Below are 24869 nucleotides of genomic sequence, written 5' to 3' on the forward strand. Positions count from 1 at the left end.
GACTGTCGTTATCTAGCCTAGTGTAGGCCACTATTAGCCCAGCAATTTCCCCTCAACATTGCTTTCCCATTACGAGCCAATCTTCTGGAAATCGCCGCAGTCAATGGGATTATTTCACCGAAGTGGCAGGTGCCCGACGCATTGTAAGACTATCGTCGATTGGTTGAGATTAGCCAATCAGCAGCGGCAAGACATGTAGCGGTAGGATAATGCTTTATATTCTGGTCATGTGGGTTGGAAGTTAAGAAAGTTGGTATGTGGACAGATTGCGAGAGCCTGTTAGAGTAGACGGGCGTGTAGGGCTAGTGCGGCGGAAAGATGAAATACAACGACTGTATCTTGTGGATTACGTCTCTTCTGATCTGCTTGTTGATAAAATCTACACACGAAGCGAGTGGAACGGTAAGTTGATTAGGTGTCGGCGGCGAGATATGACACCTGTTAGCTGCGACAGCTGTCCCGACGGTCCTCAGTTTAAACTGTCATTTTGCCACAGCATGCTGCGCTGTACGTCACACGAACAACTGCTTATTCAGATGATATGTGTCTTTTGACGGTTTAATACAGAACCCTTGATGGTGTTAAACAGTCAGTAAGCGATATGTGTTATTTGAAATGACAATATGGTTATGATAGACTGTCATTGAGATTGTCCATACACAGAAATACGTCTTCTCTTCCCTCTTCACAGGTGAATATGATGAAAGTGGAATATATTGAGGAACTAAATATCCAAATATATAATATTCAAAGAGCCAAAATTATAATCACTGTGTAGGCCTACTTTATTGTTTCTCTGAGGGTATGATCCATATCTAAACAATACTGTTAAATATTTTGTTTCGTACTCTTAATGGGGATAGGTTAAATCTGGATAATATGATTCAAGTCAGAAAAATAACACTTTGGCATGTTTGTCTCTTAACTCCAATTTATGTTTTTAATTTTTTTCAGTTAATGAAAATCAAAATTACACAGGGGAAATATCACCATATATGGGTCTTTGCTGCAGTACCCAGACTATTGTGATAGTCCCTGGTTTGAGCACACTTCTCCCCACTCCGTATAAAAATGGACCAAGCTGCACAAATAAATTACCGGTATGACCCTCAGGTCTGTCCAATTCACAGTTGTGTGATCCTTGAATTTGAAGTACACGATAACAACCGATAAATTCTCAAATGATAGAAATAGAATGCTAATAAACTTGAACTGCTTGGCCAAAACAAAATACAATAAATAATGGACCACACATGATGATGATTCAGCCAATATCAGTATATGGACCATCTGTTGTGAAATTAATTAATAGAATTTGATTTCTAAAACAGTTTCATTCCAATTAATACAGTATGAGAGATTGTTTAAGACCTATTGTTGTAGGCGGCGTCAAGTTGGCTGTCAATAGGTCAGTGGATGTGAGTTGTGATGAAATGGGGTTAAACTTCGCATCCAAGATTATTGCACTTATATAGCGACGTGCATGTGTGTGTGTGGCTGATTGAACTAGTCTGGACTGATGTTGATTTATAGTGCTAGCCCACTGAGATACCATGCCACAGTTTAACATGAATACCCCACTCAGACACAGTAGACTGACTTCGAGCCGACCAGTCCTTGTTTTAGCCCCTTAATGCCGAGCGCCAGACAGGGTAACAACAAGTACCATCTTTTAACGTCTTTTGGTATGACACGGCTGGGAATCGAACCCTGAACCTTCCGTTCTCTGGGCGGACAATATACAACTAGACCACAGAGGCAGTCCCAGTGGATGTGTGGTGGTACTAGGTCACACATCAGGTGATTTTAAACAACATTGGTTGTGGAAAGTCCTTGGATGGGTGACCACTTTCAGCATCCCGACTCTGTCTTCTTTGGCAAGTAGCTTTATTCTTGATATGCCTCTGTTCACCAAGCTGTGAATGGGTACCTGGTAGGATGACATGGTAATGCTCCCAGGGAGCTGAGAATGAAAATCAAGTGCATGCTGATCAACTGTATCAATAATGTAGCACGATGAACATAAGTGAATTGGATTTGGTGCATTATATTTGCATTTAAATGCACTTATTATAGAGAATATTTGCAATACAGCATTCATTACCTATACCATGTATACCACATACATGTGTGTGTGTGTATATATGTATATATATATATATATATATATATATATATATATATATATATATACCAAATACACTGTACCAAATGAAATGATTCCAAGATATTTTGGGAGCCATGGTTGGCCCAGTCGTCTAAGGCGCCAGGATTCTCTTTGCAGAGTGGCGTCCCTTGGGCACACCAGAAACCTATGATTGTGGGTTCGAATCCCGGTTCGCCCCGATTATGTTTCTAGGTTTGTCAGCACCATACTCGTGCTTGTGGGTTTCAACGAAGTGGTAAACATCTAAGACCTGCATCATTTAGGGCTTTCCTCCCACATTAAGCTGACACGCCATGTTATAACTGGAATACTGTTAAAAGCGGCGTTAAACCCAACTCACTCACTCACCAGGATATTTTGCAAAGATCAGAGGATCAAAGTATGTTTGTGGCATCTAATTTGAACACCTTGAAGAAAGCTTTGATTGGAACACGTTTTGAGCTTAAACCTTCTAATTAGTTGTTATGGCAATAAGTTATTTGTTTGTTTATCAGGGCCTGCAGTTATCTTCATCACTGTGTACAGCTGTCGTGATTACAGTTTATACTTCCCTGAAACCGCTTCGCCAAACTGGGAATGTTTGTCGTGTTCAAATAGCTCCGGTCATGCTGTTTTTGTGTAAAGTGTATTGAAAATTTGACAATGAAGTGACTGAAGTTAAGGCAGTAGGAAAAACATGTTAATTAGGAGAAAAACTAACGTTAAAAATGGTAAAAAAGCTGTAGAAATGTAAGAGTATTGGATTTGGTGACAGGGTACATTTATAGGGAGTTTCAGTGCAGATGTGTGAAATGGGTGAATTGACCAAAGCTTTGTTTCAGCAGTGACGTCACCGTCTCCTCAATCAGTCTCCTTCATCAGTGCACGCCCATTATCACCCCAGTTTTTCTCTCAATCATCATGATAAGTGTAATTTGATTGGATGGCTATTTTGGGCATCATGTCATTAGAATTAAGCTTACCAATTTTACCATAAGCATCCCACTCCGATAAGTGCCCCCAGGACAATTCTAGGCCATTCTGCATCTAGGTAATCTGTATAAGTACTCTATACATTGCCCGAATGTTTAAATGACAGTCTGTATTTACTTCTGAATGGTACCAGGGCTACAGATAGTCTTTTGAGCTGTTCAGAACATAATCACAATTTATATCATACACCATGTTCACTTTAGGTAATTAATATATTTTATTCCTTGGGTCAAGTCTTTAGGGTGTTTCTACACCAATAAGTAGTCATTTTTTAAAATAAGTCTTAAGATGTCGTTTTATCGGTGTGACTTCAAATTTGTATCTATGTGTTGCCACAGGTGTGTAACATGTTTTATCATCCAAAACTGGCTCCCACAGGAGATATGGCTTGGATGAGATCAAGCGATATCTACACTGTAGATATCGCTGCAATGAAATTACATCACAATGCTTTGCAGACCATTGTGACGTCACTGGTTACCATGACGTCACAATCAAATGACATCACTAATGGCTCTGCCACTGAAGCTGTTTGCAGTACTTTTTACACTGAAGACACTGCTAATTACTGTCTACAAATTGAAAAAGTTGAAAGAATGATGTTGGATGATAAATAAAATCTCACCCTTGTGTCTTTTGATATCAAATATATCAACACTCGTTGATAAAAGTGGCAAAAATCCTCGGCAAGCCTCGGATTTTTTCCACTTTTATCAACTCGTGTTGATATATTTGATATCAAAAGACACTTGGGTGAGATTCTCTATACATCAACTCACTGTAGCAATGTACATGTCTAAATAACAATAAAGCCCGATGTATTGCCTTGTTTAGGCATTATTCACTGCAGTTGAGTTAATGTATTGTTCGTGCTGGCATTTGATCAGTGCATATGCATATATGATATGGATCAGCATTAGAAATTGGCACTAGTCCTACAGTCCTTGCCAAACTGCTCAATAGCTAAGGTATCATAAGGACTAGTAGAAATTTGCCATTTTAAGGGGTTTGCTACATGTTATCATTATAAGGACTAGTCAGTCAAACTGCTCAATATCTAAGGTATCATAAGGACTAGTAGAAATTTGCCATTTTAAGGGGTTTGCTACATGTTATCATTATAAGGATTAGTCAGTCAAACTGCTCATTAGCTAAGGTATCATAAGGACTAGTAGAAATTTGCCATTTTAAGGGGTTTGCTACATGTTATCATTATAAGGATTAGTCAGTCAAACTGCTTATTAGCTAAGGTATCATAAGGACTAGTAGAAATTTGCCATTTTAAGGGGTTTGCTACATGTTATCATTATAAGGACTAGTCAGTCAAACTGCTCATTAGCTAAGGTATCATAAGGACTAGTAGAAATTTGCCATTTTAAGGGGTTTGCTACATGTTATCATTATAAGGACTAGTCAGCGTTCCCGTTTACCGGTAATTACCAGTTTTTTTAACGGTAAAATTAGGCTTGGACCCGTAATTCATGTGACTGCCAGTCCCTGTGGACCGGAAAATAAAGTACCTTATAAATCTTTGTTGTTGAACAAAACATTGGTGATATTCAAGTCGGCTTGTCTGTTACCATCAGGGTTCTCCCGTGTCTATTTCTAGGTTAAATATCCATTTGTAGTGACTTGTCTTGAAATATAAAAAAAATTGTGACTGAAGTTTGTGTGGATGGCATATAGATCTAACTAAGTTACTTCAGAGATGACATCTTTTCATTGAACATGATGTTGCAAGAATTAAAACCAAATAATTTTTATATGTTTTTTTATTTGTTGAAAATTGGGACTGGCAAAAACTAGGGGGGGACTGGTAATTTTTTAGAGTTGCCAGTGAACAAGGACTGGCAGTTCCAAAAGCCAGCGGGAACTCTGCTAGTGGACTAAAACTGTCAGTTTCTACAACTGAGATCTGTAAAGAAATACAAATACACAAGTTAAAAAGGATTCATTGGGTAACTATGCAGTGGTTTCATACTCTGGGGATTTAAAAAATGTTCATGTGTGTTAACGCATTAACAAAGTGAGTGAGTTGGGTTTAGCTCCGCTTTTAACAGTATTCCAGTTATATCACGGCGTGTCAGCTTAATGTGGGAGGAAAGCCCGAAGTGATGCAGGTCTCAGACGTTTACCACTTCTGAAACCCACAAGCACGGGCATGGTGCTGACAAACCTAGAAACAAAATCGGGGCGAACCGGGATTCGAACCCACAATCATAGGTTTCTGGCGTGCCCAAGGGACGCAACTCTGCACAGCGAATCGTGACGACTGCGCCACCCGCGCCTCCGCATTAACAAAGGAAATATCATGTCACAAAAAGTTTGTTCTCTCCTTCTCTGTCAATAATCACATTAAATTGATTAAGCACCCCTGTCGTTATTTCTAACAGTAAGAGTCAAGGGTGCTTTTTACGACAAATACGGAGAAACAAGACAATTGTGAGTAATGGGTCCAGGGGTATTTATCAGTAAAGATAAAATCCACTGGCTAAATGAGGATGAGAAGAAGTAGGTATGGCAAAAAAGTAGTAATGCAAAATTTTTATTATACTTTTCAAGAAGTATTGGAATGTATGCTACCCAAACAAGTTAAAGAACACCCAATTCTTTCATATTACTATGTTTCCAGTGTTCCCGTTTACCGGTAATTACCAGTTTTGTACCGGTAAAATTAGGCTTGGACCCGTAATTCATGTGACTGCCAGTCCCTGTGGACCGGCAAATAAAGTACCTTATAAATCTTTGTTGTTGAACAAAACATCGGCGATATTCATATAAGTATAGTTTTCGAAAGAAGTAAGCTTGTCTGTTGCTATCTGGGTTTCCCCTTGTCTATTTTCTGTGCAAGGAAATAACATTTCGCATTGCTTCACATGCTTCAAGGTTAAATATATATTTGTAGAGATTTAGTCTCGAAATATTTTTAAAAAAAGAGAGAAAAAAATGAGACTGATCTCTGTGTGAATGATCAAACTAAATTACTTCAGAGATGACGTCATTTATTTCTTGAAAGTTGGGACTGACAAAAATTAAAGGGGACTGGTAATTTTTAGAATGGCCAGTTCTCAAGGACTGGCAGTTTCAAAAGCCATCAGAAACACTGGTTTCCTGTTTCTATAGTTAACATGGTTATTGTGTCAAGCTATGTCAGTAATAATTACAAAACAAATTCGTTACACAAATTTAGGCAATTCTGATACGTCAAGTGCTCCTGAGAACTTGCATTTATATTCAGGAAATGCACAAAAACATTTATGCATCCCAAATGCTCGTATTCCGGGAAGTGACAGAACTACTATCCAAATGACAACATCCTTGTTTACGTCTATAAATCACCTGATGTCAGAATTCCCTTCAAGAATGCTGATAGAATTTTCAAGCCGCTCATAAAAAATCCATTAATAATTCTTTTTCATTTTTTGTGCATGCATCGTAGTATAACAGTCACAAATTGTATAAACTGAGCAGGTTTCGCTTAGTCATACGTGACATACTTGCTCACCAAAGCTTGAACAATGTTGAACCTAGCTTGAAATTACGAAGTTAGCTGTTGTGGGAATGCTAGCTGTCAATGTGATGCTGGTATGAAGTCATTAATAGTCCCTTCCAAAAATAACTAGTGTTTAAGTTTTTCTCGCTCAGGTATAACATCGGTGAAAGTGAAACATTTACACATACATTGTAATATATGGGTATCCATCTTATAAATGACTTGCAAAAATGCTTGTTTGTTTTTTGTATGACGTAGCAATAAAGTTGTATTTAAGTATTCTTCCACGTGTTACGATGTGCAGCGAAATGATTAAATTTGTCAACAAACCTGATAAATAGACTAAATATATCACATAAGGTTCGATTTTGTAATTATAAGAATTGTTGTTCATTTTTTGTGCATGCCTTGAAGTATAAGTCACAAATTTTGCTTAAAATTCTCTGCTACAATACGTGATTTTATACAATTTGTGACTGTTATATTTTGATGCATGCACAAAATATGTAAAAAAATATATTTTAAATATGAAAGAATTGGGTGTTGTTTAACTTCTTTGAGAAGTATATATTCCAGTGCTTCCTCTTCTTCTTGTCCGAGTTCGCCCCGATTATGTTTCTAGGTTTGTCAGCACCATACCCGTGCTCGTGGGTTTCACCAAACTGGTAAACGCCTGAGACTTGCATCACTTTGGGCTTTCCTCACACATTAAGCTGACATGCTGCAATATACTGTGCAGATTTGCGTCGCTTGGGCACGCCAGAAACCTATGATTGTGGGTTCGAATCCCGATTCACCCCGATTACGTTTCTAGGTTTGTCAGCACCATACCCGTGTTCGTGGGTTTCACCGAAGTGGTAAACGTCTGAGACCTGCATCACTTCGAGCTTTCCTTCCACATTAAGCTGACACGCCGCGATATAACTGGAATACTGTTAAAAGCGGCGTTAAACCCAACTCACTCGCTCACTCACTCTTGTCCGGATACACCAATACTGTGATCATGGTGATGTGTTGTCACACTCGTCATGCTCAAACACTCAGGGCGTAAATCATGTCACATGGTTTGTTTGTTTGTTTGTTGTTTAACACCACACTCAGCAATATTCCAGCTATATGACGGCGGTCTGTAAATAATCGAGTCTGGACCAGACAATCTAGTGATCGATATCATGAGCATCGATCCACGCAATTGAGATCGATGACATGCATCAACCAAGTCAGCGAGCCAGACTACCCGATCCCGTTAGTCGCCTTTTACGACAAGCGTAGTCGCCTTTTACCGCAAGCATGGGTTGCTGAAGACCTATACTACTCCGGACCTTCACGGGTCACCATGTCACATGATTCACAACACATTGCAGCACTGCTAATGTGGATTTATTCTGTTGAGAAAGACTTCAAAATGACAACAGTTGTTAAGTTCGTTGGGGTTTAAGCCGGTTCATGTGGGCTTTAAGCCGGTTCATGTGGGCTTTAAGCCCTAGTGGGAGGTCTGCCGCCTCTCATTGTAAACTCAGGATCTCATCACCTCCACCTTGTCCACTTAAACCACATGCTTAATGAACCTGTCAAACCACATTTTTTTGATAGGTTGAAAGAACTTAAACTTTCAGATTTCCTTCTGATCTTCAAAGGGCTTTCTTAACCTGCTGAGTATAAAGCCTCATGGGCTATTTGGTAAGCCAATCTTGCAATCTTTCGACATGTTCAGTTTGTTTGTTGTTTAATACTGTACTCGGCAATATTCCAGCTATATGAAGGTGGTCTGTAAGTAATCGAATCTGGACCAGACAAACCAGTGATTGACATCATGAGCATCGAGCCACGCAATTGGGATCGATGACATGCATCAACCAAGTCAGCTAGCCTGACCACCCGATGCTGTTAGTCGCCTCTTACAACCAGCATGGTCGCCTTTTATGGCAAACAGACCTATTCTAACCCGAATCTTCACAGGTCACTTTCGTCATGAAATGATGAGTGTCAAATTAGATGGAAACATATTGCTGAGTGCGGCGTTTAACAATGAACCAACCAAATCATGATAGTGGTGTCAGAAATCCATCTTCTTTGTGTCAGGGTATTAGGGATTTAGTACCCCTGACAGAAATTTATTTCTCTCCCAGGCTGTATACATAGTAGTTTATCAAGATCACGTGAACCAATCAGATCTCATCATTCTAACATGGAGCTATGATTTTATATGAACAATCCCAATTAGCACCCCTTCCGATTGATCTATGTACACAGGACTTATTTATTCGTGTAAAATACGTATGTTATATGCATTTTTAATTATGGGAAATTAAATTCTGGAAGAAATATATCTGTTGTATATAAACATTTCAGGCTGTCAGCATAAACCACGAAATCTATGATCTTTCAACTCTGTTGTTTTTCACCAAAATAATATTCTAATAAGAGCCCCCTATTACTAACAATACTGGTTATGAATAATGTAAATGGCTGAAAACATTTTCTGTATGAACAGGATGTATGGAAACCTATATAGATATTATATCATAATCATGAGGATCACGTATAAATATACATGCTAATTTTATCTATCACCATTTCATTGATTATGCAATTATAATAGATATTACTGTAAATTTTGTCATTTTATTTTAAAACCCTTTTAATAAATTTAATATGATTCCAGTTGCAGTTATTGTGATTATGCATCAAAGACTGAAACATATAAAAGTGGATATTTCAGAAAGCTTTGATGTATGTTCTTTTAGGCAGTTTAGTTGAAATTCCCTTCAGGAATTTAGCAGCTAAATGGAATATTGGACTCTAAATGATGGCATGCTGGCGCTCTGCTTTGATAATGATAGGCATTACATGCTGCAGTTGATCCCAAGGGCGAAACGTCAGTAGTAGTCGTAACCCCACTGAACCCCATGAGACTTAAATGGTTTTGAAATGAGTCTGTTGTGGAACTGGAAGGATGCAGTTACCATGGAAATCTGGTGGACAGTCATCTCCCGTGTTAATCTAGAGGACTATGTGGAATGCAGTGTCACGTCTAAATCAATAATAGAAACAGTAGACTTGTCTGTGTATCAATGCCCGTGGAGCTGTGACATTGATGTGGCGCTTAACCATTGATTGCAGGAACTGTTTGTGGTTGATCAGGAATAGAAGGTTTAGAATAGAGTTAACGTGGTTTCGTTGGATGTAGTTTTGATGGTGCGTTAAGCATGATGTGCTTTGAAATGTGGGTTGTGTCATGTCCTATTGTACATATTGTAGAGAATATTCATCACAGTGTTGCATTGTGACTGGGTGGAGAGAGTCTTTGTAGTGTTGTATAGCACAGGTTGGAGAGAATCTTTGTAGTGTTTAATAGCCCTGGTTAGAGAGAATCTTTGTAGTGTTGTATAGCACAGGTTGGAGAGAATCTTTGTAGTGTTGTATAGCGCTAGTTGGAGAGTCTCTGTAGTGTTTAATAGCCCTGGTTGGAGAGAATCTTTGTAGTGTTTAATAGCCCTGGTTGGAGAGAATCTTTGTAGTGTTGTATAGCACAGGTTGGAGAGAATCTTTGTAGTGTTTATTAGCCCTGGTTAGAGAGAATCTTTGTAGTGTTGTATAGCCCTGGTTGGAGAAAATCTTTGTAGTGTTGTATAGCCCTGGTTGGACATGTTGGAGAGAATCTTTGTAGTGTTGTATAGCCCTGGTTGGAGAGAATCTTTGTAGTGTTTAATAGCCCTGGTTGGAGAGAATCTTTGTAGTGTTTAATAGCCCTTGTTGGAGAGAGTCTTTGTAGTGTTGTACAGCACAGGTTGGAGAGAATCTTTGTAGTGTTTAATAGCCCTGGTTGGAGAGAGTCTTTGTAGTGTTGTATAGCACAGGTTGGAGAGAATCTTTGTAGTGTTTAATAGCCCTGGTTAGAGAGAATCTTTGTAGTGTTGTATAGCACAGGTTGGAGAGAATCTTTGTAGTGTTGTATAGCGCTAGTTGGAGAGTCTCTGTAGTCTTTAATAGCCCTTGTTGGAGAGAATCTTTGTAGTGTTTAATAGCCCTGGTTAGAGAGAATCTTTGTAGCGTTGTATAGCACAGGTTGGAGAGAATCTTTGTAGTGTTGTATAGCACAGGTTGGAGAGAATCTTTGTAGTGTTGTATAGCGCTAGTTGGAGAGTCTCTGTAGTCTTTAATAGCCCTTGTTGGAGAGAATCTTTGTAGTGTTAATAGCCCTGGTTAGAGAGAATCTTTGTAGTGTTGTATAGCACAGGTTGGAGAGAATCTTTGTAGTGTTGTATAGCACAGGTTGGAAAGAATCTTTGTAGTGTTGTATAGCACAGGTTGGAGAGAATCTTTGTAGTGTTGTATAGCACAGGTTGGAGAGAATCTTTGTAGTGTTGTATAGCACAGGCTGGAGAGAGTCTCTGTAGTCTTTAATAGCCCTGGTTAGAGATAATCTTTGTAGTGTTTAATAGCCCTGGTTGGAGAGAATCTTTGTAGTGTTGTATAGCACAGGTTGGAGAGAATCTTTGTAGTGTTTATTAGCCCTGGTTAGAGAGAATCTTTGTAGTGTTGTATAGCCCAGGTTGGAGAGAATCTTTGTAGTGTTGTATAGCCCTGGTTGGACATGTTGGAGAGAATCTTTGTAGTGTTGTATAGCCCTGGTTGGAGAGAATCTTTGTAGTGTTTAATAGCCCTGGTTGGAGAGAATCTTTGTAGTGTTTAATAGCCCTGGTTGGAGAGAGTCTTTGTAGTGTTGTACAGCACAGGTTGGAGAGAATCTTTGTAGTGTTTAATAGCCCTGGTTGGAGAGAGTCTTTGTAGTGTTGTATAGCACAGGTTGGAGAGAATCTTTGTAGTGTTTAATAGCCCTGGTTAGAGAGAATCTTTGTAGTGTTGTATAGCACAGGTTGGAGAGAATCTTTGTAGTGTTGTATAGCGCTAGTTGGAGAGTCTCTGTAGTCTTTAATAGCCCTTGTTGGAGAGAATCTTTGTAGTGTTTAATAGCCCTGGTTAGAGAGAATCTTTGTAGCGTTGTATAGCACAGGTTGGAGAGAATCTTTGTAGTGTTGTATAGCACAGGTTGGAGAGAATCTTTGTAGTGTTGTATAGCGCTAGTTGGAGAGTCTCTGTAGTCTTTAATAGCCCTTGTTGGAGAGAATCTTTGTAGTGTTAATAGCCCTGGTTAGAGAGAATCTTTGTAGTGTTGTATAGCACAGGTTGGAGAGAATCTTTGTAGTGTTGTATAGCACAGGTTGGAAAGAATCTTTGTAGTGTTGTATAGCACAGGTTGGAGAGAATCTTTGTAGTGTTGTATAGCACAGGTTGGAGAGAATCTTTGTAGTGTTGTATAGCACAGGCTGGAGAGAGTCTCTGTAGTCTTTAATAGCCCTGGTTAGAGATAATCTTTGTAGTGTTTAATAGCCCTGGTTAGAGAGAATTTTTGTAGTGTTGTATAGCACAGGTTGGAGAGAATCTTTGTAGTGTTGTATAGCACAGGTTGGAGAGAATCTTTGTAGTGTTGTATAGCACAGGTTGGAGAGAATCTTTGTAGTGTTGTATAGCACAGGTTGGAGAGAATCTTTGTAGTGTTGTATAGCACAGGCTGGAGAGAGTCTCTGTAGTCTTTAATAGCCCTGGTTAGAGAGAATCTTTGTTGTGTTTAATAGCCCTGGTTAGAGAGAATTTTTGTAGTGTTGTATAGCACAGGTTGGAGAGAATCTTTGTAGTGTTTAATAGCCCTGGTTGGAGAGAATCTTTGTAGTGTTGTATAGTCCTGGTTGGAGAGAATCTTTGTAGTGTTTAATAGCCCTGGTTAGAGAAAATCTTTGTAGTGTTGTATAGCCCTTGTTGGAGAGAGTCTTTGTAGTGTTGTATAGCGCTAGTTGGAGAGAGTCTTTGTAGTGTTGTATAGCCCTGGTTAGAGAGTCTTTGTAGTGTTGTATAGCGCTAGTTGGAGAGAGTCTTTGTAGTGTTGTATAGCCCTGGTTGGAGAGAATCTATGTAGTGTTGTATAGCGCTAGTTGGAGAGAGTCTATGTAGTGTTGTATAGCCCTGGTTGGACATGTTGGAGAGAATCTTTGTAGTGTTGTATAGCCCTGGTTGGAGAGAATCTTTGTAGTGTTTAATAGCCCTTGTTGGAGAGAATCTTTGTAGTGTTGTATAGCTCTGGTTGGAGAGAATCTTTGTAGTGTTTAATAGCCCTGGTTGGAGAGAGTCTTTGTAGTGTTGTATAGCACAGGTTGGAGAGAATCTTTGTAGTGTTTAATAGCCCTTGTTGGAGAGAATCTTTGTAGTGTTGTATAGCACAGGCTGGAGAGAGTCTTTGTAGTGTTTAATAGCCCTGGTTGGAGAGAGTCTTTGTAGTGTTGTATAGCACAGGTTGGAGAGAATCTTTGTAGTGTTTAATAGCCCTTGTTGGAGAGAATCTTTGTAGTGTTGTATAGCACAGGCTGGAGAGAATCTTTGTAGTGTTTAATAGCCCTTGTTGGAGAGAATCTTTGTAGTGTTGTACAGCACAGGTTGGAGAGAATCTTTGTAGTGTTTAATAGCCCTGGTTGGAGAGAGTCTTTGTAGTGTTTAATAGCCCTTGTTGGAGAGAATCTTTGTAGTGTTTAATAGCCCTGGTTAGAGAGAATCTTTGTAGTGTTGTATAGCACAGGTTGGAGAGAATCTTTGTAGTGTTGTATAGCGCTAGTTGGAGAGTCTCTGTAGTCTTTAATAGCCCTTGTTGGAGAGAATCTTTGTAGTGTTTAATAGCCCTGGTTAGAGAGAATCTTTGTAGTGTTGTATAGCACAGGTTGGAGAGAATCTTTGTAGTGTTTAATAGCCCTGGTTGGAGAGAATCTTTGTAGTGTTGTATAGTCCTGGTTGGAGAGAATCTTTGTAGTGTTTAATAGCCCTGGTTAGAGAAAATCTTTGTAGTGTTGTATAGCCCTTGTTGGAGAGAGTCTTTGTAGTGTTGTATAGCGCTAGTTGGAGAGAGTCTTTGTAGTGTTGTATAGCCCTGGTTAGAGAGTCTTTGTAGTGTTGTATAGCGCTAGTTGGAGAGAGTCTTTGTAGTGTTGTATAGCCCTGGTTGGAGAGAATCTATGTAGTGTTGTATAGCGCTAGTTGGAGAGAGTCTATGTAGTGTTGTATAGCGCTAGTTGGAGAGAATCTTTGTAGTGTTGTATAGCGCTAGTTGGAGAGAGTCTTTGTAGTGTTGTATAGCGCTAGTTGGAGAGAATCTATGTAGTGTTGTATAGCCCTGGTTGGAGAGAATCTATGTAGTGTTGTATAGCGCTAGTTGGAGAGAATCTATGTAGTGTTGTATAGCGCTAGTTGGAGAGAATCTATGTAGTGTTGTATAGCGCTAGTTGGACAGAGTCTTTGTAGTGTTGTATAGCACTGGTTGGAGAGAGTCTTTGTAGTGTTGTATAGCCCAGGTTGGAGAGAATCTATGTAGTGTTGTATAGCGCTAGTTGGAGAGAGTCTTTGTAGTGTTGTATAGCACAGGTTGGAGAGAGTCTTTGTAGTGTTGTATAGCGCTAGTTGGAGAGAGTCTTCGTAGTGATGTATAGCCCTGGTTGGAGAGAGTCTTCGTAGTGTTGTATAGCGCTAGTTGGAGAGAGTCTTCGTAGTGTTGTATAGCACTGGTTGGAGAGAGTCTTTGTAGTGTTGTATAGCATATATAATATATGTATACACACACACACACACACACACACACACACACACACACACAATATAATGACAAAACCAATGAGTGTACCGGTAGTGGGGGAGAAGCCAGTTAAGTACAATGAAGGTGAACATGTTGAACAAACTAACAATCTTTTCTCAATTTGCCTGCCAAGGGCACTTAAGTTTGAAATCCTAGATAATCCCTTTGTGGGAGTTTGGCTTCTGGTAAGGAGCGTTGCATTAGATCTTGCTGTACCAGTGAGGACGAGGATCAGTGCATACTCGTCTGTTCCGTATGTTCGGATGTGAGAGAGAAATATTTGCCTTTGCACATGTTGAAATCAATAACGATGCCATCATTGAATAAGTTTCATGTCAAGTAAGCAAGAAAGTATTGTTTGTAGTACGTTAGTTCGTATATTTACTAACATATGCTTGTTAGGAGACATATACTATCACATTGATAATTCATTGTACCACATATGCTATAGGGTGTCATGATAAATCGAAATATTGATATATTGCAATTGGTAAGCACTTAAAGTCAACAAATTGATTGTTATATCAGTTTCCGATCAATATTATCGATTTCAGTTAGGAATATCGGTAGTTTCAATTTTATAAAATACATGCAATGCTGTTCAAATTTGTTTTTCTTTTGATCATGAGTGGTAGTAATTTACACATGGTAATGTGGAAGGTTTTTTTCTAAATTATTAGGGTAAAGAAATAACAAATCAGTCATATCTCAAACTTTACTTTTTATTTGTTGTTATGGTTATCACATTCAAAGGAAGCTTCAGTTCCAAGGTTTAATTCAACTCTAAAATCCGTCTAAAATGATACTCTGAAAACTATCGATATTTATCGCAATAGTTTCTTTCAATATCAATAGTTATCGCAATAGTGATTTCCAGACCAATAGTCACCCCTAATATGCTACTACAAAATGTTAGTGGTAACAGGTTCAGGGTGTGGACATGGTCAGATTAACTATAGTAATAGGAAAGAATCTAGTGGCCCTTTACTTTCTTTATGTAGTAAATATTGGGGTGGACCATATCACTGCATACATGGTATATTGGCCAATGGCCCACTCGATCTTGAATAAAAGATTGCTGTACCATCACACAAGGTCAGAAAGCTGCTGGTGCTTCATCATTACGACATTGATGGATAGCCTCGCTTCAAGGTGATCCTGAAAGATAAGTCCATGGATTTGTAGTAATTCTAACCGTAATAGACGAGTCTAGATAAGTGGTCTGTACAGACCACAAGCCTTTTGGGGGAAAACCTTTTTCTTATTATGCATTATAATCTCTCAATGATGATGAAAACTAATAATTATTGCCTTAGAGACTTGTGCAAGTCTAGTGGTGGATGTCCAGCGTTGTCCAGCCTCAGGGTGTGGATATAGTCAGACAGCTTACTGATTTATTGCAAACGTTATGCAACATGTATGAAGAGTATTGTTCACACTATTGTATGCTGATCGTGCTTATGTAAGGGCCACTTGACTTCTGTGCAGTCTATTGTGAATTATTGCTTAACAGTTCAAGTAGTCTGAATAATAACACTTGGGTATTGACGGGTATTCATGGTATTGTCAGGTATTTCAACATGTGTGGTTCCAGCAGGGGTGTGAATAATAACACTTTGGTATTGACGGGTATTGATTGGTATTGACAATGTGTGGTTCCAGGAGGGGTGTGAATAATAACGCTTGGGTTTTGACGGGTATTGATGGGTATTGACAATGTGTGGTTCCAGGAGGGGTGTGAATAATAACACTTGGGTATTGACGGGTATTGACAATGTGTGGTTCCAGGAGGGGTGTGAATAATATCACTTGGGTATTGACGGGTATTGACAATGTGTGGTTCCAGGAGGGGTGTGAATAATAACGCTTGGGTTTTGACGGGTATTGATGGGTATTGACAATGTGTGGTTCCAGGAGGGGTGTGAATAATAACACTTGGGTATTGACGGGTATTGATGGGTATTTCAACTTGTGTGGTCCCAGCAGGGGTGCACACACCCAAACCCTTGCTGAAACACACTGCTCAAAAGAAGGTATTTGTATTTGACCAACAGTGTCTATCCAGGCATAATTGACCATGTTCTGATATATTAGCAGTGTTCTAAAATAAGGTCTGTAGCTGTAGTACTTAATAATACTACTACTTAATGTATAGTGCGCCTAATAGCCATCATTACAGCATTAAAAATTGGCAGTAGTCCTGTCGTCATGGCCAAACTGCCCAATAGTTAGGGTATCATAAGGACTAGAAGAAATTTTCTCTTTTTTTAAGGGTTTTGCAATATGTTATAAGGACTAGTGGACTAAAAATGTTTGTTTCTACCCCTGCAATAGGTGCTCGGTGATGCTGTATATATACTACTCAAAAGAAGTTAAGGATCACCCGATTCTTTGATATTGGTAAAGTTAATCCGTCATGGCATGAGAGATTAACTACTGTAACATGAAAGAGTCAGGTGATCCTTAGCCTCTTTTGAGTAGTATATAATAAGAACATGTTTGAACCCCAACATCTTTAACTTTTAACATTAGGGGTAAGACGCAGACTGCTAGACATTCATGCTTATGTCGGAACTCATAAACGTACATTGCATTCCATTGACAGGATTGAAACAAACCCAGCTCTTTGTGTCTCTTCCAGGCTCAATTATTCAATTATTTACCAGCTGCCATAAGGTAGGGGTAATATTACAGTCTTGCAGAAAGCAGCTTTCATTCGCCCACTTGCACTGTCTGCAAAGGGCAGAATGAATGTTTGTTGTCATTATCAAATCTTTAGAATTACAGCATGTTTGGAAAACATTTCTGTAAAATATAAGTAAACACTGGGGAGAAAATCAATAGACATACCGTATTCGACGTAATAAGTGCCCCGCTCTAATAAGCGCCCAAGGTGATATTTGCTAATATATTGGCCAGTGAACAATCCCAATTAGCAACCCTTCCGATTGATTAATGTACACAAGACTTATTTATTCGGGTATAATCATGATAATACGCACTCGTGTGCTATATGCACCATTAATTATGGGCAATTAAATTCTGGAAAAATATATCTGTCGTATATAAACATTTCAGGCTGTCAGCATAAACCACGAAATTTATCTTTCAATTCTGTTTTTTTCCACCAAGATAATATTCTAATTAAGAGCCCCCTATTTCTAATTTTGAAAGCACTCTGGGCCCTTATTACGTCCAATACGGTAATTATGAGTGGTCATGATGTTACGAATTAGTGTGATGTCCTAATGCTTCATACTTAACATGCTTAAAGTGCTATATATAATTATTATATTGCTATACCCTCATTGAAGCGGGACATGTTTTGCCACATATATACAAAGTTAAGGACCACACACATTTTTACTATAGTTAATCTGTCATGCCATGACTTTATTTTTTTGTTTGTTTGTTTGTTTGTTGTTTATTGTTTAACGCTGCACTCAGCAATATTCCAGCTTTATGACAGCGGTCTGTAAATAATCAAGTCTGAACCAGATAGTCAAGGTATTGATGTCATGAGCATCGATCCACGCAATGGGGATACGATGACATGCATCAAACCAAGTCAGCGAGTCTGACCACCCGATCTCATTAGTCACCTCTTACGACAAGCATAGTCGCCTTTTACTGCAAGCATGGATTGCTGAAGACCTATTCTACCCCGGATCTTCACAGGTCTTATTTTAGTGGTAGGATATTAATAATGAAATGACAGGATGTGATATGATGGTGTTTAGCAGTGGTTCTTGTATTTCCAGCGGAAGAGACGGTCACTAAAATGGCAGAAAGAGTCAGCAAGGACAGTCCTGTCGGAGATGTTGTCAGACATGAAGAGTTTCAGAGAGCAGGAGTTGAAGCCGTTCATAAAAGAGCGGGTTCCAGGGACAGCAGCCAACAAGGAAGTGCAAGAGGTTGGTGCAACCTTCCAACATGCTGTCTGATGTACAACTTATTACATAGATCAGTGTTCATCAAGTTGATGGTCAAATATCTTAAGTTCATTGATTAAAACTGACCTCCTCCGTGGTCTAATGGTAGAGCGTCCGCCCGGAGAGCGGAAGGTCCAGGGTTCGATTCCAGACCGCGACATACCAAAAGACGTTAAAAGATGGTACTTGTTGTTACCCTGTCTGGCGCTCGGCATTAAGGGGCTAAAATAAGGACTGGTCGGCTCGGAGTCAGTATACTGTGTCTGAGTGGGGTATTCATGTTAAACTGCAGCATGGTATCTCAGTGAGCTAGCACAATAAATCGGCATCAGTCCGGACTAGTACAAGCAGCCACACACTCACATGCACGTGCATGCACATCGCTATATACAGATATAAGTGCAATAATCTTGTACGCAACGTTAAACCCTATTTCACCTCACCTCATTGTATAACTATCATGGAATAAGATTGTTTAGGGTGAGACTTTTATTTATCGGTAGAATCCGGTGTTCGGAGGACAAGGCCTAATTATTATATGCTATGGAAACACAAAACAAATTGCTTGGTTCAATAATCAAATTCCAAGAAATCACTTGCAATTTGTTTATATGATTTATCCAAAATATACCAAATTAATTGTATCCTATTTTTCCCCTGATGATGAGTCTGATAATTATTATCACAATAATATTTCCATCTTCTACTTATGATATATGGCCCAGTCGTCTATCGTCTAAGGCGTGATTCCATGTGCAGAGTTACGTCCCTTGGCACGCCAGAAACCTATGATTGTGGGTTCAAATCCCAGTTCGCCCCGATTATGTTTCTAGGTTTGTCAGCACCATACCCGTGCTCATGGCTTTTGCCAAAGTGGTTAACGCCTGAGACCTGCATCGCTTCGGGCTTTCCTCCCACTTTAAGCTGACACGCCGCAAATAACTGGAATACTGTTAAAAGCGGCGTTAAACCCAACTCACTCACTCACTCACTTATGATATAATGTGTCTTACCTTTCAGCATATAAAGAATCGATTGAACCCATTAGGATGGACAATAGAGGAGGACCAGTTTATAGATTCTACACCTTTGGGGAACAAAGAGTTTACCAATATTATTGCTACACATAATCCTCATGCAGCAGAGAGACTTGTTCTTGCCTGCCATTTTGACTCCAAGTATTTTGAGACGACAGAATTTATTGGTGCTACAGACTCGGCTGTTCCTTGTGCTATTTTATTGGACTTGGCAAAACAATTTTCCTGTTTACTTGAAAAGGAGCCAACTAAAGCCTCGGTGAGTAAACAAGATTTTCATTATACTCTTTAATTCCAGCTAATCCTGGACCACAACTGTTATAAGGAAACGCTTCAGATGTTAACATGGTGCTTTCCTCCCACATTAAGCTGACACGCCGTGATATAACTGAAATGATGTTAAAAGCGGCGTTAAACCCAACTCACTCACTCAGATGTTAACATGGTTAAGGATGGATCAGGATTTTGCTTGTTGTCCAGATCGGCTTACCCTTCAAAGCTGAAGTAACAAACAAAATGGGTTTGTTTAAGTTGGAAATGTGCACATTATGAAAACCTTTCTCTGTAGTACTAGTAGCTTTGTTCATATTTTATGAGCCTTGGTTTAGGTTTTTAAATTTTGATCTCAAATCAGAATTTATTATACACAGAACAAAAAAGTTCAGGATCATGAATAATTGAGGGTATATTTTTTTATGAATTGTTTGCTGGGCATTCACTAGCAAAAATTACCCCTAAAATGTTCATGATCCCGAACTTTTTTTGTTGAGTATATATTTTTTTCATCTTGGCCAATTGACCAGGACAATGCATAAGTAAAGAAAACACATCTGTTCATTGGTATATTTATCATGATTTATATATATCAACATTTGCCTTTAAAAAGATTGTAAAAAAAGGTTGGTCCAAGTTGCCATGTTTACGTCGAAGGAAGAGAAACGACTCTTCACCTTCTCCTGTGTTGATGAGCAAATCTTTGGGGAAGACAGTTTGATCACTGGGTGGTGTGGGTTCATGTTTGATCATTCAATGTCAGCTGGTGTCAGTCGCAATCCCTACAGGCCAGTAGGTCGTACAACAGAGGTCAAGCATAGTAGAAGGGCCCTACTCCCTACTCCTTACTCTCGTTCTTCTCTTCCTCCATCTTCTCCTTCTTGTTCTTCTCTTCCTCCATCTTCTCCTTCTCGCTCGCCTCCTTTCATTTTCTCCTTCTCTCTGTCTCTTCTCCTTCTTTTCCTCATCTTCTCCTCGCTCTTCTCTTCTTTCATCTTCTCCTTCTCTCTATCTTCTCTTTCTCTTCCTCCATCTTCTCCTCGCTCTTCTCTTCTTTCATCTTCTCCTTTCTATCTTCTCCTCTTCTCTTCCTCCATCTTCTCCTTTCTATCTTCTCTTCTCTTCCTCCATCTTCTCGCTCTTCTCTTCTTTCATCTTTCTATCTTCTCCTTCTCTTCCACCATCTCCTCCTTCTCGCTCTTCTCTTTCATCTTTTTCTCCCTCTTCTCTCTATCTTCTCCTTCTCTTCCTCATTCTCCTCCTCATTCTTCTCTTCCTCCATCTTCTCTTCCTCCACCATTTTCTCCTTGTCATCCTCTATCTTCTTGTTCTTCTCTTCCTCCATCTTCTCAATATTTCTCCCTTCTCATCTTCTCCTTCTCCTTCTCTTCTCCATCTTTCTCCTCCGCCATCTTCTCCTCAATCTTCCTCCATCTTTCTCCTCCATCTTCCCCTTCTCTTTTCATCTTCTTCCTTCTCCTCCTTCTCTTCTCCTTCTCCTCCTCCATCTTCTCCTCAACTTTTCAATATGGACAAGATGTAGAGAACTTTCTTAAATTTAGTTTTGCTGCTGATTAGCTCCAAGTGGGTGTGTTTTAAACTCACCATGCTCCCATGACCCTGTTACTATCATCATACATACCAGTATGCTTATACTCCTGATTATAGGAGTCAATGCATTAATTCTATTTCCATACCATATTATGAATACTTCTTTTAACACATATGAAGACTACATGGCACTGACCCATGAAGATCTGGGTAAGAATTGGTCTTCAGCAACCCGTACTTGACAAAAGAGATGACTAACGTGATCAGGTGGTCAGGCTCACTGACTTGGTTGAATCACGTCATCGTATCCAAATTGCATAGATCGATGCTCATGACGTCAATCACTGGATTGTCTGGTCCAGACTTGATTATGTACAAACCGCTGTCATTGGATTATTGGTAAACGTGGCATTAAACAACAAACAAACCGAAATAAATACATACATGTCATAATGATCAGCTAACTATTTTGGCATGAGAAAATGAAAATCTTCACGTTAGGTTTTCTAAGAAATCACTTAACATGCTTAAGACCCTTGTCACGCTTACATGTTAAACATTAGTTGTATGAAAACAGTAGCTGTGCTGACTACCTGTCACAAAGACCTCCGAGCTGTAGGGACATGTAGAATCCCCTGGTTCATCGAATGGCGGTAATCAGCTGGAAACAAACATGGCCCCCCATCAACTGGCCATGTTGACAATGTCAGCCTTCAGAGAGTTGACAGACTCGGGCATTGTCCACCATGCACATGATGAGCATTGAGAGTAGACCTATTGTTCACTGGAGTAATGGATGACTGCAGGCAATTCTTCAAAACTCCTCATTCAAGTATCGATACATGCGATGCCTAGTCAAAATACAATGCATATCAGCGATATCGCGATACTTAATGTGTGGGGTTTTGGTGTTAAATGTATATTCCATGTGGCCCTGCTAACAAGAGTTTGTTGCAATCAGTGTGTTTGTGTTTTACTTGAATGACCGGATAATATTGTCTTCTCTGACAGTATTCTACTGTCAGATTGAACATTTTGTTTCATGATAATAGGAAAGCTAACTTAAGCAGGTGTCAGGCCTGGGTAGACAATTAACTATGATAGTGTGATAGGTATCATGATGATAGACAATTACCTGAGATAGGTGTCGTGATGATAGACAATTACCTGAGATAGGTGTCGTGATGATAGACAATTACCTGAGATAGGTGTCGTGATGATAGACAATTACCTGAGATAGGTATTGTGATGATGGACAATTACCTGAGATAAGAGTCATGATGATAGACAATTACCTGAGATAGGTGTTATGATGATAGACAATTACCTGAGATAGGTATCGTGATGATAGACAATTACCTACGATAGGTATCGTAATGATAGACAATTACCTCAGATAGGTATCAGGATGATAGACAATTACCTACGATAGGTATCGTGATGATAGACAATTACCTGAGATAAGTGTCGTTATGATAGACAATTACCTGGGATAGGTATCGTGATGATAGACAATTACCTACGATAGGTATCGTGATGATAGACAATTACCTGAGATAAGTGTCGTTAAAAATGATAGACAATTACCTAAGATAGGTATTGTGATGATAGACAATTACCTACGATAGGTATCGTGATGATAGACAATTACCTGAGATAAGTGTCATGATGATAGACAATTACCTACGATAGGTATCGTGATGATAGACAATTACCTGAGATAAGTGTCATGATGATAGACAATTACCTGAGATAGGTGTTATGATGATAGACAATTACCTAAGATAGGTGTCGTAATGATAGACAATTACCTGAGATAAGTGTTATAATGATAGACAATTACCTGAGATAAGTGTTATAATGATAGACAATTACCTAAGATAGGTGTCATGATGATAGACAGTCACCTAAGATAGATGTCATGATGATAGATAATTACCTAAGATAGGTATTGTGTTGATAGACAATTACCTAAGATAGGTAACAGCTCGACAATTGCGCTTGATGACCATGATAACATGTGATAATTCCAATTCAATGAACAGTACATTGTGCATGAAGTCAAGTTCTACATTCCCCTTTTCTCATTGCAGGCTAAAAATTTAACCGTCCAGTTGATATTTTTTGATGGCGAGGAAGCGTTTGTGAGCTGGACGGCAACAGACTCCATCTACGGATCCCGCCACCTCGCTGAAGTGTGGGCGAACAAGTCAGACCCTGTCACACCCTCGCGCAAATATATTGATACCATCGTAAGTAGAATATCCGTACATTGGTCTGATGGAAGTTGATTTATCAAGCAATGTCTACAATGGTCTCTGTTGATAAGTAATCATACCATTATTATTACAGGATAAATGGTAACCATGTTCCACAAAGTTTTCTTAGCAATGGACCCATGAAGATCCGGGATAGAATAGGTCTTCAGCAACCCATTCTTGCCGTAAAAGGCAACTAGGCTTGTCGCAAGAGGCGACTAACGGGTTCCGATGGTCAGGCTCGCTGACTTGGTTGATGCTTGTCATTGTAACCCAATTGCACGGATTGATGCTTATGATATCAATCACTGGATTGTCTGGTCCAGACTCGATTATTTACAGAACATTTAAAGAAAATGAATGGGTAGTTCCAAATGGAAAACAATAAAGGCTCTTCTGACTGTTATGTTTATGTTGTGGCTATTTAATACACTCTGTCATTTCTGAGTGCCATGGCGTCAACACACAAGTGGGTTTACTATCAAGGCAGTAATTTTGTTCTGTATGGGTTTTCTTTATTAAGATCAATATTTTTATTCGAGGCAGTAAGAAAAAAAACAGTCATTTATGAAAACTGACATTTGATTGCCTCAGGAACCCACACTTCCTTAATTTAGATTCGGTGGGGAAAGTTTGCTCACGTTTTGTCAAAACTACATGCAGAGGGTTAGTCTACTGGAGGAAAAGATCTGATTGTTATAAGGGTAACGCTGTTTTTCAGGGCATGATCATTTGCAGAAGCCCGAGGTCTTCCATTAACTGCCGGACGAAGGAGCTAGAATGGATGGAATTTGTTATCAAATAAAAAGAAACAAATATATCAGTTTTCAAACATTTACTGCAATCAACACGAATGTCACTGACACACTTTTACAAATATGGAAACGTCATAGAGCAAACCAGATGACATCACTTTCAATAGTCATGTCACCTATCCCTATCCTATGACGTCACCTAACAACGGGCATGATAATGCCCTGTCGTCAAGAAATATGAGGGCATTATCAAGTTACAGTGACCGGCTCATTTTTTATAACATGCGGGTGCTTTAATGATAATTCTGTCCCTTTTAGCTATAAAATGAGATAATACCCTGATCTTTCTGGGCATTTCAGACAGACTTCGTCCTGTTAGACCTGATTGGCACCACAGATACCAAGTTTGCAAATATTGTTCCTGAAACTTCCGATCTGTATACACAGCTTAATAAAATAGGTACGTATAGCCTAGTCTTTATATACACAGTCTCTAATGAAAGTCAAACCTTTATCTTTAAATCTGTTTCAAAAGAATGTGTAGGTTGTCAAGACATTGAAGAAACAGTTCACCATGTTCACGATCCCACTGGCATCCTCAGTCAAATATGTTCATCTAAATACGTGGGTTGTCGGGCACACATGCTATTAGCTTTTACCTTAAAAACATGGTTGATCTTGAATCCTGACTGCTGAGTGATTTCAGATGTTTATGCAAGCATTACTTTATCATTTATATAAATCCTGATCGTGGAG

The 24869-nt window shown here is 39.2% G+C and overlaps 1 protein-coding gene across 2 annotated transcripts in view; it reads left to right on the forward strand.

The window, feature by feature from the left end:
- The first annotated feature begins 235 nt into the window (after nt 1–235).
- Nucleotides 236–24869, forward strand: part of LOC139443115 (glutaminyl-peptide cyclotransferase-like) — a 41280-nt gene continuing 16646 nt past the window's right edge. For both annotated transcript variants that reach the window (XM_071224061.1, XM_071224062.1), the window contains exons 1-5: nt 236–402; nt 18069–18221; nt 19260–19535; nt 23194–23352; nt 24474–24573. In XM_071224061.1, the coding sequence (XP_071080162.1) occupies nt 319–402; nt 18069–18221; nt 19260–19535; nt 23194–23352; nt 24474–24573 (772 nt within the window). In that variant the 5' untranslated portion in view covers nt 236–318. The remainder of the gene's footprint in view (nt 403–18068; nt 18222–19259; nt 19536–23193; nt 23353–24473; nt 24574–24869) is intronic.

The sequence above is a fragment of the Haliotis cracherodii genome, unplaced genomic scaffold (genome assembly GCF_022045235.1).
Source record: "Haliotis cracherodii isolate W230 unplaced genomic scaffold, xgHalCrac1.p SCAF_5, whole genome shotgun sequence".
Classification (NCBI taxonomy): Eukaryota; Metazoa; Mollusca; class Gastropoda; order Lepetellida; family Haliotidae; genus Haliotis; species Haliotis cracherodii.